Source organism: Netta rufina (genome assembly GCF_964035555.1).
Source record: "Netta rufina genome assembly, chromosome: 1".
Taxonomy (NCBI): domain Eukaryota; kingdom Metazoa; phylum Chordata; class Aves; order Anseriformes; family Anatidae; genus Netta; species Netta rufina.
The window spans coordinates 140,522,221-140,537,068 of NC_140123.1; the positions used below are offsets into that span (position 1 = coordinate 140,522,221).

At 37.9% G+C, this 14,848-nt stretch overlaps 1 protein-coding gene across 1 annotated transcript in view; it reads left to right on the top strand.

The window, feature by feature from the left end:
• The window catches only part of EPS8 (EGFR pathway substrate 8, signaling adaptor), a 92,968-nt gene extending 81,964 nt beyond the window's left edge, over positions 1-11,004 (top strand). The window contains exons 18-21 of the mRNA XM_084282557.1: positions 163-400; positions 3,848-4,028; positions 4,458-4,587; positions 9,704-11,004. Coding sequence (XP_084138683.1) covers positions 163-400; positions 3,848-4,028; positions 4,458-4,587; positions 9,704-9,817 — 663 coding nt within the window. The 3' untranslated portion in view covers positions 9,818-11,004. The remainder of the gene's footprint in view (positions 1-162; positions 401-3,847; positions 4,029-4,457; positions 4,588-9,703) is intronic.
• Positions 11,005-14,848: the final 3,844 nt, after the last annotated feature.

A 14,848-nucleotide genomic window follows, 5' to 3' on the forward strand; every position in this document is an offset into this window, starting at 1 on the left:
CTTTGGCAAATTTTGAAACTGTTTCTGGCAAGTAGGATGTTTTTGTTCAGTAAATGAAATCAGTTGGTGCAAAGCACCCCAGCTTTTTCTTCAGAAGCCTGAGTTTGTCGAACTTCTTGTCCAAGTTTTATTGTTGAACCAAGTCTCTCTGCATCTTTTCAGAAACAAAGGACAGACTATGCCGCAAAACAACCCAGTCCAGTTCCTGCTACTCCTTCACCACCTCCAACACCTGCTCCTGTGCCCGCAGCTGTCCCCCTCCCTCCAAGCACACCAGCACCTATACCGGTTCCTGTGCCCAAGGCGCCTGCAACCATCAGCCGCCAAAGCAGCACCTCTAGCGACAGCGGTGGTAGTGTCGCACGAGACAGCCAGAGGAACAAACAAGTTCCTGTGGATCGTAAGTTTGTTTAAGAAGCAAGAAAAAAAAATATTTCTACCATCCCTACATCTTTTGCTTAATCCTTGAATTCCTGAAAACCTCGTGTTTCAGATAAATTTTTATGAAATATTTCGCTTTAACCCCCTATTTAAAATACTGATTTTCTAACTACAGTGTTTATACAAATATGATGGTGAGTAGGAGCAAAACACTTCTGCACTTACGCTAGGCCTAAAACAGCAGTACATCCTCTCGCTTTATGACTACTTAGGATCTTCAGTCAGTGGTTTTCAACACTGTAAATGCCCATGCTGATACTCTAGCTAATGTACGTTGCTTGCTTGCAATGCATTATCGTTACTGCATTACAATCCAAATCACTTTTGAAACCAGTTAGACTGTTTTTACACTTCCATCAGTGGTCATCCATGTTTCTAAGGAATTTGTACCTTTCTGAAACATGTATGCAAGGCCTGCAACAGGACTTACAGGTCTGGCTGATGCATAGAAACCATGCTGTAATGGTGTTGTAGGAGTCTTATCTTTTATAATCAGGACCTCTCAGCTTGGTCAAAGCAACAGCAACTGGTGGGCCACTGAGCAAATTAGTGTGTCCTTGTCTCAGGAGGATGAGAGAATGTAATCCATAGCCCTTTAGCTGGAAAAACATGGTAACCTGCATCCAGCAGTGTGTGGCAGTCATGAAATAATCTGCTTTAGACATCCCTGTAATTTTAAAACATAGCTGCTGCTGAAGCTGCTACTGTGTATCAACTAAAAAGCAGTTTGGTTAAAATAACTTATTTAATCAGCCAATAATTTCTCTCCTAAATGTACTTTAAACACTGAAATTGCCTAGATTAAAAATAACTGAAACTTTCATGCAAGCATTTGCTATATCTACTAACACAGTAGCTGTTAAAATAATGAGCTTTTGCAGTTCTGGAATTGACAGCTTTTCCAGTCCCCTGCCTTATCAGAAAATCCGACTTCCACTTGAGCTAAAAACTGGAACTGAGTGTAATCCTTTCTGAAGAGGGCTTCTTTCCCCATCATCACCAGTGGATGGGAAGCACGCCTCCTTGGATATGCCTGCTCTGGCATTGCCTGGAGGTAGACCAGCTCCCTCCAAAGCTCTAAACTCAGGAAGGCTCTGGGAAGTTTTTAGTTTTTTCATGGAACAGACTTTAAAGATTGTAATTATAACTGGAGTTGAGCCTTGCGGGAGGAATGTGCTTTGCTGCAGCTTCCCAAAGAAACAGTAGGGCCTGCTTCTGCCCTTGTCCTCTGTTGGGTGATTTGACACTTAAAATAAAACAAACAAATAACAACAATAACAACAACAACACCAAAAAACAGAAACCAGAACAGTTTTAAAAGAGGTGTAAAGTGAGAATGAACTTCCCCTGTTCATGGGGAACTGTTCTGGCTGTAGGTATGAGGTGCAAAGGGTTGCTGTAGTGGTTACAAGACATGTTCTGTGGCCCCCTTAGGTTCCAGTGAGGCCAGAGGCCATGCCTGAGATTCGTGCCCTCACCGGGGGCTTTAACTCAAACCCACTCAATGGACTTCAGGTGCCTGTGTCCTTGGAAAATATCTGCCTCTGTGATAGTAATGGGCAGCCCTTGCTGTGCAGCTGCTGCCTGAGCACCTACCTCACCCTGCAAAGATCTGGGTATCAAGCACTTGGTACTGAGTGTATTTTGTTTGTTTATGGTAACGTATCAAACAATAGTAAGGATCTGTTACCTACCAGCTAAATATTTATCTTCTGATATAGTCTTGGTGTGGATAAAACCTAGGTCTTTCAAAGTCTGTGTAAATAGAAGGACGATAGCAATTTTGTTTCTGTGTTCCTGTTTGGGGAAAATAACTGGTGCATGCTTCATTAACATTGCCTAAAGGTTTTATTCATATATCCCCTCTCAGACCTTCACGTACCACTGAGCACGTCATTTTAGCTTCCAATTCACACTCTGGAAAAAAAAATACTGATGGGGTCTGAATGCCTCAAATGCTTTGCTAGAGATATTTGTCCACTTTCAGCCTGGGGCTATTTTATGAAAAGAAAAAGAAAATAGTTAAGATGAGGATTTTTCTTCTTCTGGTGGTTTTATTAAAAAAAAAAAAAAAAAAAAAAAAAGCCCTGTTTTTATTGATCCAACTGGCTAGAGAGGTAGATCCTTGGAAAAGTGTTGGGAGAATATAAAAGGAAAAAAGAGAATGAAAAATTTTAATATCTTACAGTTTTTCCGTATGATACTGTGTCTTTTTCCTCTGTTGCTGTCAGTGTAACAGGAGGAAAAGAATGACTTTTGCCACCTGAATGCATCAGAGACGTTGATGTAGTTACTCTTTGTGTATGAAAATGTGACTGTTGAATAAAGGAAACTAAAAACAAGGAAATCCTGAGAATTTTCAAGTTCACTTACAGTTGCATGTCAAAGTATTTTTGTAATAAGACCAGAGTTACTGCATGGAGAGATTAAGGGTGTTAAATCATTATGTTCTCTGTGCCTGAGAAGATATTTGCACCCTTTCAGGTTCTACCTATTTTTTTGTGAAATCATCCACAGAACATCTTTTATGTATTAAAAGAAGTCAGTATCATCATAATTGATTGTGTGAAACGAATGAAAAGCATTTCAGTTTGTTATCTGCTAGTGGCCAGCCTTAAAACTGAATGTTTCAGACAAAGGGGTTCTGTGGGAATGCAAATTTGCATAATTTGGTTTTAATTAAAAATAAATTAAAAAAAAAAGTTCTTGCCCCAGTTCCAGTGTCTCTGATATGACAGTCAGCTACTTTTTTTTGTTGTTATTTTTATATTGAAGTATGACATTGTGTCAGCCAACCATTGCTGAACTGCTGAGGCTTGAAGTGGATTCAAATTATCTTTTGTGGTCTTTTCTTAAAATCCCTTGAAAAAATTTATTAGTATACTAATGTGTTAGCTGTAAGGTGGTATGTTTTAGTAGCAGTGATTTTTTTTTTTTTTGCCTACGTTGATTTGCACCAAAAACTTGAGCAATGAAGTAATCAACTTTCCACAGTGAAAAGAATCTTATTTTCTTCCTTTTTTTTTTTTTTTTTTTCTTTTCATTTTCACGATATCATATTTCTGTTGGAAGAAACTCAAACTATGGCAATTGAACAACCTTCTGTACCCATTTTCCTGTACAGCTTGAGGGCTAGACTGCTCTGCATACTTCTGCAACGTCAAGTTTATCTCTTCTTTCTAGGGTCTCACTTGGATATATTTATTTAGCTTGTTTTGTTTTGCAAATGGATTAGGAATATCGAAATCTTCCCAGGGGATCAAGGGAAATAATAACTCAATTAGAGCCAATGAGTAAATCTTTAAAGAAAAAAAAATGTTTAAGATTTAAAGTGGAGTGTAAGAAATCACCTGGCTTTGGTAAAGCACCCTTGAGAATAATTTCTGTGGGGCACTTCTCTCTCTAGGCAGGAAATCCCAGATGGAGGAGGTGCAGGACGAACTTGTTCACCGGCTCACCATAGGCCGCAGCGCTGCCCAGAGGAAGTTCCACGTGCCACGGCCAAACATCCCGGTGGTGAACATCACTTATGATTCCTCGCCTGACGATGTGAAAGCGTGGTTGCAGTCCAAAGGATTCAACCCTGTGTAAGTTTGAGGACAAATGTAAGAAAGCTTCCAAAAAATGATTTTCCTGTCAGTAAGTTGTGTATGGTCTGCCTGCTTTTGAAATCAAGCAGCTGTCTGAAAATCAAGGCGTGTCAGCTGCACTCTTGGAAAATATTATTTGTTTTAGCAAATATATATTTATATACATATGAATGCATATATATATGTATATATTTCTACATGGTTATAGATATCTATATGTATTTTGAAAAAAAAAAAGTGCATATCAGCCTTCACCAAAATGTACTGGCTATGACAGGTACTGAATTGACTTGAAGTGTTCTTTTGCTTGCAGTTTAGACTTGATTCGGTAGCTCTGTTCTAGTGAGGGATGAAGAGAACCACCTTCTTCCCTTTAGCCCATTGTATTTCTGCTTATTTCTTGCTTGCTCCTTCTTGTGACCTCAGGACTGTTAACAGCCTTGGTGTGCTGACGGGTGCACAGCTTTTCTCCCTCAATAAAGACGAACTGAAGACTGTTTGCCCAGAAGGGTCTAGAGTCTACAGCCAAATTACGGTACAAAAGTCTGCTTTGGAGGTATGTATAACGCTTCTTACTAGCCTAACACTGGCTTGCTGATGTCTGAGAAATAGGACTTGAGTAACCTTTTTTTGTATGTAAAGAAGTAAATAGCTCTTCATGCTGTTCCCATCACATTGATACACATTTTTTTACCTGGGTTATTTGGTATAAACGCATTGAAACAGCATTCCTCAAAAAGACCAGATGGAACCTCTGCCCTCTTCTTAAAGATTCCACAAAGTGTTAGAAAAAGTGTGTACAGTGGTATTCCAGCAAAAGAGGTTGAGTGTTATAGTCAGGCTCCCTACAGCTGCAAAAAGACAGATGAGCCAAAAGGGACTTTAGGGAAAACATGAGGAGAGCATGAAATGCCTTTCTTTCTGCTTCTTGCTCAGCCCAGTACATGGACAAACAGGTTCTCCAGGTACTTTTGGTGGTGATGTGTCAGTTTTGCACTATCTGCATAGAGGAGATTTGATTTATTAGTTGTGTGAAAGCGACAGAGTGAGAGTACGCTGTTGAATCTCATGGTCTTTCAGGTCAAAAGCCGGGGAATCTTTATTGGTGGATCCTAAGAGTAGCAAAATGCATTTGATACTGTGATAGCAGAATTACTGGGCCATAGACAAATACATGGTGCTTCTGTATTCATTGCTCTGCAACAATTTTCTTTAATTGCAGTGGTATTGTTCCTTACACTCCTTAAAATCTTTGATATTTGTGCTAGGGAGAAAGCTTATCAATTCAAAATCAGGAAAATACGAGAATTTTTTATTTTAATCTTGCTGTGGTAAATGGAGAAATGGACTAGATAATATCTAGAGTTGAGACTAGCCCACAAAGAAGCTATAATCTTCACATTCTGTTTAAAAGAAAATAATGAAAAAAAGATTAAAATATCCCTTTATTCCCTCACAAAACTAGGACTAACTTGGTTGATTTGAAGATTTAACTGCCAGGCCTATTTTTAAAAATACATTTAAAATTATGCATATCTTATGATTTACTGATTAGTGTAGAATAGAGAGAATTGCTTTCTAACACTGTTAAACTTGCGTTATTCCTTTTCTTCAAACCCTTTTTTCCTGTGAGAGGAGTGGAGAAATTTTTCACTTTTACTCTTAAGAGTATGTCACTACAGTCCCATGCAATCCATCACTTCCTAGTGAAGATATATGTGTATTCTTAAACTTTTCTGGAATGTCAGCAATCTTCAGTTTCATAAAGAAGGCCTTGTTTACTGAGATGGAAACAAGAAATTGCTTATTAAAATAGCTTTAAAACAATTTTATACCCATATCATCATAAGTAAATATGTTATGGTTTAAAACTTTAAAGTAGGGATTATTTTCATTTTTCTTAAATAGAATGATTCTTACAAACGTGTTTCAGAATGTCATTAAAAGAGAAATGTAATCTATATACTTCAGAGATGCTGACTTGTTGGAGGAGATAAAAGAAATACGAGCTTTAACATGGCACCTGAAAGAGCATTTCCTTTTAAGAACAATGTGCCCTGCCAGAGGACCTGACTGATGTCCTAGTAGGGTGTAAAGCTAACTTCATGATTATGCTAGGCATGTATGTGGGTTTCAGTTTCCATATCTAAGGAAGCACTCCTCACCTTTCTGGTGGAAGTCAAGTTGAAAACCAGAGATCCACAGGATTGTAGAGGTCTATCCTTTTTTCCTCTGTGCTGTTTCTCTGCTTGCCCCAGATAGGCTTACTTTGCAGGAAACTGAGGAGTTGAAACATGTCTAATAAATGCTCTACACGTGTTAATAAACAGTTCCTGAGAGTTAAGCAAGGTTGTTGGGTTTTGTTAGTGAAAATGTAGCGCAAATCCTTACTTCTGCTTCAACTGTTTGAGGTTTAACTGATGAATTCAGAACTGAAGCAATTCCTGATTGCTTTAGCTTGTGTGCTGCATTGCACAGAACATGAACACACATCTTCCTTTTTGTCTATGCAGTATTTCATGTCACAGGTTTCACGAAGGCTATCCATGTTTAAGAGAATCTATAGGAATGAGTACCATCGGTCATTGCCAAAATGTCTATGCTACACAGCATACGTGAGCTTGTGTCTTCCAAATAAGGTTGTGTTTTACTGCTCAAACTAGAAATGTTTCTAATTACAGAAGTATTTAAGTGCACGCATACCTGTTGTACCTGTTGTACAATCAAGCATAACTGAATGCTTTTTATAAGTAGTTACTAGGTTATGGGCTTGACCAAATTGTCCTACAAGTGACAACTTGTCCTAGAAGTGACAACTTTACATGAAGTTTTGTAGCTCTGACATCCTTTCTACTGTAATCACTTGTGCTACTGTAATCATATTTCTGTAAATGACCTGGGTGCTAAGTATAAATAACAGTAACAGCTGGAGTCAGAACAAACCCATGCATTGTCTAGTGTTACAGAACTCCCTGCCTTGTCTTTGCTTGTTATTTCTACCTAGGATCTTCCACAAATGCTTCTCGATTCATACCATCTCAATTCATACAATCCCTGCCTCTCGGATTTGGGTCTGCATTCCCCAATACTGATAAACAGATCTTCACCTTTATGCAGCTGCATTTTTTTTTTATTTGTTATTCATATTATTTTTTATATTCTTCTGCCTCAGGCAGAAGAATTTAGTATTTTAAAATTGGAGTTCCAGTTCTAATCATTACTGGAATTTAGTAATTTTACCTTTTTGAGGAAAAAAAAATGAATAGGTACCATTACTACTACTTTTTTTTTAAAAAAAAACAACTTTATTTTCATGGTAACTCCATTCAATCCTGAATCAAAACAGAGTATAAAACATCAAACGAAGCTTTGTGTTGTACCTGTATAAACATGACCAAGGAACAGACTGTGAATATGGGGAAGGTATTTGGCGTTTAATAGTTTTCTAGGCCTGGCCAAGCAAAAGCAGAAAGAAAACTCTATGCAAGAACAGCATGTCAGACGGCAGAGAGCTGGCCATAGCCAGGGACAAACACTTCTTTCCTGTCAGAAGATATGGTGGTGGTAGCAGCAGCATCTCAGGAAGATGAAAGATAGGATGCACCACACGTTGTACTGATCAGATTACCCCTCTGAGGAACTGAGGTTGCTCCAGAGAGTTTCAGTTCACTTTTTATGCAACATATAAGGCATTTTAGCAAGTTGGCTAGTCAGCTGTAGGGATTTACTTTTTCATTGTAAAGTTATTATGATTTTTTTTGTGTGCATTTCCTCAACCTTTGTTAAGCATTTCAAGTTCTGGTGTTGAAAAACATTAATCAGAAGATAAGCATAGAGATAGAATATCCTGAACACCACCTTTGTCATCTCTAGACATGACAAAAAGTTCAGGTCTACATTACTGTTATTTTCCTATTCCATCAGTGGAAAGCATGGCCACACTTCAAAATAGTTTATCTAGTATGTGTATCAAATTGCCTGGAAATAGAGCTTATTCTCTTGGGCACCTAGGTAAAAGGAAAAACACAGAGGTAGAAGTGGGATTGAATGATGGGGCTTACTGATACCTCATGATCTGGTTAGGGACTAAGTTGGGTAGATCAGAAGCCAAGGTCTAGCAGTCTGTTCCAAAAACTGTATTCTCCAAAGCAGCCCTAGGCTGCTTAGCTATGTTATACCTTGTCTCAGCAGGATGTGCCTGTTGTGTTGGGCCACATGACATACTGCAATTTGTTTAGTTGAGCAGCATTTCAAGCCCATCAGTCATGCTGTTACTGATGGTATCAGAAAGGTAAACTGTTTCAGCCTTGTCTGCTCAGTCCTTCGCAGAAAATATATTTCTTTATGACCTTTGATAAAGCACGTTGCCAGGTATTTGCTAACATTTTTTATGCATGATTTCAGTAATGGGTGACTACTGCTCTGTATCTGAAACCAAATGGGCAAGAACAAGATGAATTAAGACAAATACAGTGCCCTCTCACCTTCAAGGAGTCAGTTATACTCCCTTTGCTTTGTCCTTCCACCCAGGGAGAAGGGGAGAGAGCAATAGTAATTTAGCTAGGACAAGCCCCTCTCCCTGTAGATGCTCAACCTGTCTGCCAGGTAATAGTATCAGATAATGCATTGTAATGGATCTAACAGGATAAATCTAAATTAAACTTAATGTCATGAGATAAATTTTAAGAAATGAAGGATTTTGAAGAAGCTGAAGAATCAATGGAAGGATTTTTTCCCCATAACTGTCTTGAAACTTATTTTACATATTTCAAAAACAGTTTCTGCTTCCTTATTGAGAGGATGTTTTGGAACCTAGCTTTGAAGCTTGGAAGGTCATGTTACAGGCAAATAACACTAGCTGTTATGGATCTTGCTTTATAATCTTCTTGCCTTATTCAAAGTCATGCGTGCTTTGGAAAGTTCTGCTCTAGTGGATGTGTCCTAGCCTTGTTAATAACTTCATTTACATTGACAAAGAAATCTGTTTGCCAGTAGCTCAGAAGAACCTTTTTCTTTTTTATTTCACTCTAAATGTGAATTAAAGCCACAGTATTGTTCTCAGGTAATACTGTTGCTAATACACTAATATGATTCAGTTCTTATTGCTCTGTTCTGAGTTTGAAGACTGTGCATCTCTTCACAGCAAATCCATGATGGAGCATTGTGTAATTTGGGTTACTTAGATTAAGTATTCGAATCCTTACTTAGGCCGTGGCTGTGCAAACCCATGTGCATGCATGAATTTTTTGTTGACATAAATCTAAAACCCCATGAGTTTATGTGCTTTAATTTCTAAATACGATTGTCCTGATTTTTAAGTACTCAAGGGTGGAATCCTAGCAAACCTGTTGGACTTTAACTTTGTATTTACTGATGCTATATTTCACCGCTTAAATATCCGACATATGGGGGCTAGCATGAGAAGTAAAAATGCTCAGCAGTGTTAAAAGTCAAGCTGGCACTTTTAACAGTCTGCAGGCTCTTTTGTGGTCCACATTAAAGAATAGTGTAAATCCTTTCATATTCCCAATGTTATTTAACCAGATTCATAGTGCATTTTTGTTTTAGAGCTGCAAGGTGTGTTTAACTTGTTCAAACATTAATAAAATCCTGTAAGTAGAACCTCATCCTGTGTAAAAACTCAAATTAACTGTTTTTTCATTTGTTTACAGGCTAACAGTGGTAGTTCAGAACTGCAAGAAATTATGAGAAGAAGACAAGAAAAAATCAGTGCAGCTGCCTCAGATTCAGGTGTGGAGTCCTTTGATGAAGGAAGCAGTCACTAAAAGTCTTTCCTCTTTTCTTTAATTCCATTGTCCATAGCATTATACCATCCAGCTTTGCTTTAGGAAGCAGTGAAGGGGAATGTCTTAATACAGTGTAATCCTAACTAGCCACCATAGAGAAAACTTACAGTAGTCTCCCCAGAAGAACCTGCTGCTGGCTTCCCATCATTAAAAATTAACAGCTGAGAAATCCAACGGAAGTTCCTGACAGGTGAAACTATTAGGATTTGAGTCACTTACACCCAAAGATGGGCCTTGGCTTTAACCGTTCCTTGACAGATACACTGGAATGTGGCTTTGTTTTTGATCCATCCTAGGAAAGCTGAGATAGCAATAAAAAGCATATGAACCCTTCAGTAATAATACAATTCTGAATTCCATTGCCAGCTTTGCAACTCTGTCTTTTTGGCTCAGTCTTTCTTGTCATGCATTCAGCTGCAGGATGTTTAGTTAATTCGTTGTTGCCAGCAATTGAAGAGGAAACATTTAGGGAATGAACAGCAGCCCAGCATAGACTGAATCTTTCTTGCATCACTCCCAAGATGTTTTATTACTAATGAGGGTGTTTATAGCAAAATAATACTCTGTACTTTGATTTTATCTATACTTCACTCATAATAAACCATAATATTGCACAAGAAGGAATGAACAGAAAATAGTAATACAGTTCAGCTCAAAGAGGGGGACAGATCTGCTGTTGGTAGCCATGAAACAATTTGAATTACTTTTTTTTTTTTTTTTTAATATACTTGCATTTTTTGTTTGTAACTTAACCTGTTAAAAGAACAGTGTTTAATCTAGACTTTGTGTGTTGATCCCAGATGTCAGTTTTCCATATGTAAAAAGCTATTGTTCCATTATAAATTTAATGTTTTGGAAAATTGGATTCCTGGAGGCAAAAGTGGGAGGAAAAAAAAACATCCTTTTCAGCAAATATTATTTTTGAAGATGCAATGATTTTTTTTTCACAAAAATATTCTGTTACTTCACATGGTTTTGTGATTTTATATATAATATATGTATTATATATCATATATAATATCACTTAATTTAGACAAATTTGATTATCTGGTTTGATTAAGTTACATAGTGCCTTTTTCACATGAATCAGCTTAGTCTGCAATAAACAGTATTTCTTGTTTGTCAAATAGTTGTATCTTTATGGCTACAAAGATGGTATTGAAATAAGAAAGCGTTCTTGATTTTTGCCATTAGTTTGCTCTTTTTCATAGAAGGAAAAAAAGAATCCTATTCATTTTTTCATAAAAGAAATTAAAATCTTAATAAAGGTGTTTAGTGCCATTTATTGTAAATGTCCTTACAAATATTGTTGTGTGTTGGTTATGTGTCTGTCTATAGTATTACATTCTACATATATTCTTTACACCTGTTGAAATTACATCGGTGCTACGCCTCTCATTGAAATGTGGTCTTTACCCAGAAATGGGTCAAGAAGTGAAGATTGCCTAACTGAAGATTCCAAACCCCATAGCAATTGCCAAGAATTTGACTTTTTTACCCAGTTAAAGAAATGGCAATTCCCAATTGCATTCTTCCTGCAGGAGACATTTGAACTGGACAACATGCATAACTACAACCATTCAACCTATACACATAGCTTTAGGGGAGAAAATTGTCTGTCTCGATGCCTGTCCTATTATTAAAACTTAAGGCCAGTCCTCGAAAGATAGGAACTGTTCTCTCAGCCAAGTTTAAAATTGTCTTTTCTGCACCTTATGTATATACCTAGTGTCCATATATACCAGTGTCCATACCTAGCTTGAAGCATGTTCGCTGTACAGTACAGCCCTCTGACTAACCATATAAAGGAAAATCTGAAACTATTCTTACAAAAGTTCTTCCATTACTTGCAAGTACAGGAGTAAGAAACTTTTAAAAAGATCTTTGAAAGTTGCACTTAAAAATTAGGGTCACTCTGTTTTCACATGCAAAGCACATCTGATACTATAAAAGACATAGTGGTGGTTATTCGTACCTCTCAGTCCTTGTTAGTTACCAAAATATAAAGCCAATATTCATATTGTCTGCAAGTTTATTCTTGCATTCAACATATGGTTGCTTTTTGCCCAAAGGGGGCACCAGATCTGAGACTCTAGACATTCTGGAGTTTGGTACAAGTTTTCTTTGATGGTTTAAAGCACTGTAGGGAGCTTCGTGCCTCCACTATGCAGCTTTTCGATTTGCAGCTGTTGGCAGTTACAAGAAAGCAAAAGGAGATTTGATTTAGGGTTAACCAAATGAAAATAAAACATTTTCTTCAAAATTCTATGTCTTAAATGAGAATGATCAACAATGGTCAAATGCAGTGTTTCATTCCAAATGTTTTCCGTAGGATTTGAGCAGTGAGTTGTTTGTTTGTTGTTTTTAACACTAATATTTTAGAAAGATGCAATGTGTGAAAAAATACCTTTGAGAAGGAAACAAAACATATATATTTTTTTTAAGTGCCTGACAACATGTGAAAAAAGAGGAATCCCATTTGCTAACATAAGAACTGCTGCATATTTTGCTGTCTTCAAGGCTGCTTTTTTAACTGGGTGGAGGGAGAGAGTTTCAGCAGCCTATGCTCACTCAGCAGTTCTATGCTTTCTAAGCGCATACTGTGTAACATCAGCAAGTTACTTCTTCCCAGTCCTTTAGTCTGCTTCCTCCCCTGAGACAGCATGAGGAAAGAAAAAGACTGTGAAACCTCACATTTGATTAATAAAGAACATGTCTAACCAATGTTGACATGTGGACAGACAAAGTTGCTTACCATCTATTAATTCAAATGCTAAACAGTGCTTTCCTCAAACTTTGATTTATGAGTGAGATTTTTCTACACTCTTTTATTACCCCAAAGCATTGTGTTATGGAAAGATTGGTGTTACTTGGAGCCCAGAAAAAATGTGTAGACTTCCACAATGTTGTTTGTGCAGAAATCAATGTTTTATGTGAAAGTAGGCATCCAAAATGATATGGTACTCTGAAATGTGCTGAACTTCCTGTGACTTTAAGTGTATTCACCAGTGTTTGGGAAATAAAAAGCATCCCTGGCAGTGTTGGGGAACAGATACTCATGATAACTGGTATGATGTAGATTAAGAAACTTGTAAGAAGCAGAATTATTGTTGTTGTTGTTATTATTATTATTTTAAATAGTATGTGAATGCATTTTGAGTTTTCAGGTTGTTTTTTTTTAGGACATACAGATGACCAAGATACAGCCTGAATACGTTGTTCCAGCAGGTATATTGCACTTGTTTTCCTGAGCTGCATCTCATGAATAAAGGACACATGATTATGAATGGATATGCTCCTGGCCAAGCCACCATTTTGTAGGAACCCAGTCTGTCTATGATCATTTTCTCACCCGTGAAGTCTGTGCAATGTTTAAAACACAAAACAAGCAGCCCAGTGTGAGGAGTGAGTCAGGCACATCAAGCATGATTGAAAGAATGTGTCTGTGCTCAGCCTCCCAGCTTTGCCACAAGCAGTGGAGTTACGTACATGAAGTGCAAACCTGAGGAATTTTGCAAGAATGCTTTGTGTTCCATGTTTAACTATTTTGAAACATGTTGATTTTTTTTACTGCTGCTATGTTAACTTCTAGCTAATAAGTGCCTTTTAAACTCTTTTTGTCTCTTCAGTATCTTTCTTTAGTCTCCCTGTAATTACATGCTTAGGTTGCAACTTTGAACTTTCACTTATTCCCCGACATCCAGACCAAAAACCAGTATCAGGATATTAGTTTGCGCTTCTATTTCTTGCTAACATTTGTAGATTAAAGTAACAGGAGATGAAAGAAAACAGGGAAACTGCTTAGTCACCACTGTTGCCTGCCACAACAGTGAAAGCTCCCAGCCCTCCCAACCTATCTTTGAGTATGTAGCTGCTATAAATGCAACAGCTATTGATATAGATCATATATAGTATCAGCAGAGTTGTTCTGTTCCCGTAATTCAAGAAATTCATTATAAAAAAATAAAAAAGGTTTGTTTTGACAGATATTCAAAACCACATCAACATGCAGGATGACTCCAAACTTCTTTTGGTCTGGCTTTCATTGACCAGGACAAGTGGCTGTGTATCGAGTCATGCTAACAGGCTCTGCATGCTGCTTCTGAGCCACACTGTCTCCCAGACACTCCTATTGCTTGTGTTTTGAGGAATGCCAGGAGAGGTGGTTTCCACTGCTATCCCAACACATCCATGTGTGCAGAGTTGAGTAATACACAGGGAAGGAAAGGATTTTTTTTTTTTCTGAAGGAAGTTTGGTTTGTTTGGTTGTTTTTGATAAGAACTGATTCTGTGATGAAGTAGCTATTAGAGGAAAAATATACACCTGTTACCATGTAATTGGAGCATTTTTTTTACATGCATTCAAAAACATAAAACCAGGCTATTCAGGCTGCATAGCTTGCAGCATTGTGATTTTTGGCATCTTTGCAGCAACCTTGTACCCTGATATGGTCAGCCAAGGATCTCTTACAGACAGCTCACACTGTGGTATTTTGTGTGTGCATCAGTGTTTTAAAAGCAACATGGCTTCTCTGGGCTGTAATCCATAATAAATGTAGAACCAGTGGACAAGGGACAGCAGGAGAGAGGCAGTAGATGAGAAAGTAAGATTTTTTTTTTTCCCTTGCTAGAAGTTATCTAGAGGGGGTGAACACATTTTCTAAGTAAACATGCAGTGGCACTGTGAAATATAAACAAACAAAAAAATGAAGGCAAGGTCTGAATTGTCCTGTGCTCTTTTATAATGCTGGCTTCTCTTCAAATTAGGCTGGGCAAATCTTTGCCATTCTTAATAACATGGCAGGCCCTTCAGCTGAGGTGCATTTGTGAAATAACATTAATGAAGCCTTTCTTGTTAGCAGTCTGCCCCCCCCCCCCCCCCCCCCCCCCCCCCCGAAGACAGGGCTCTCTGCCCATTCACATCCATCTCTGTGCTTCCTATTTAGAGATATGGCAGCTCTGCTTTAGGACAGGGCTCAATGGAAACTCTGAAAGTGGTATTAGATGCAT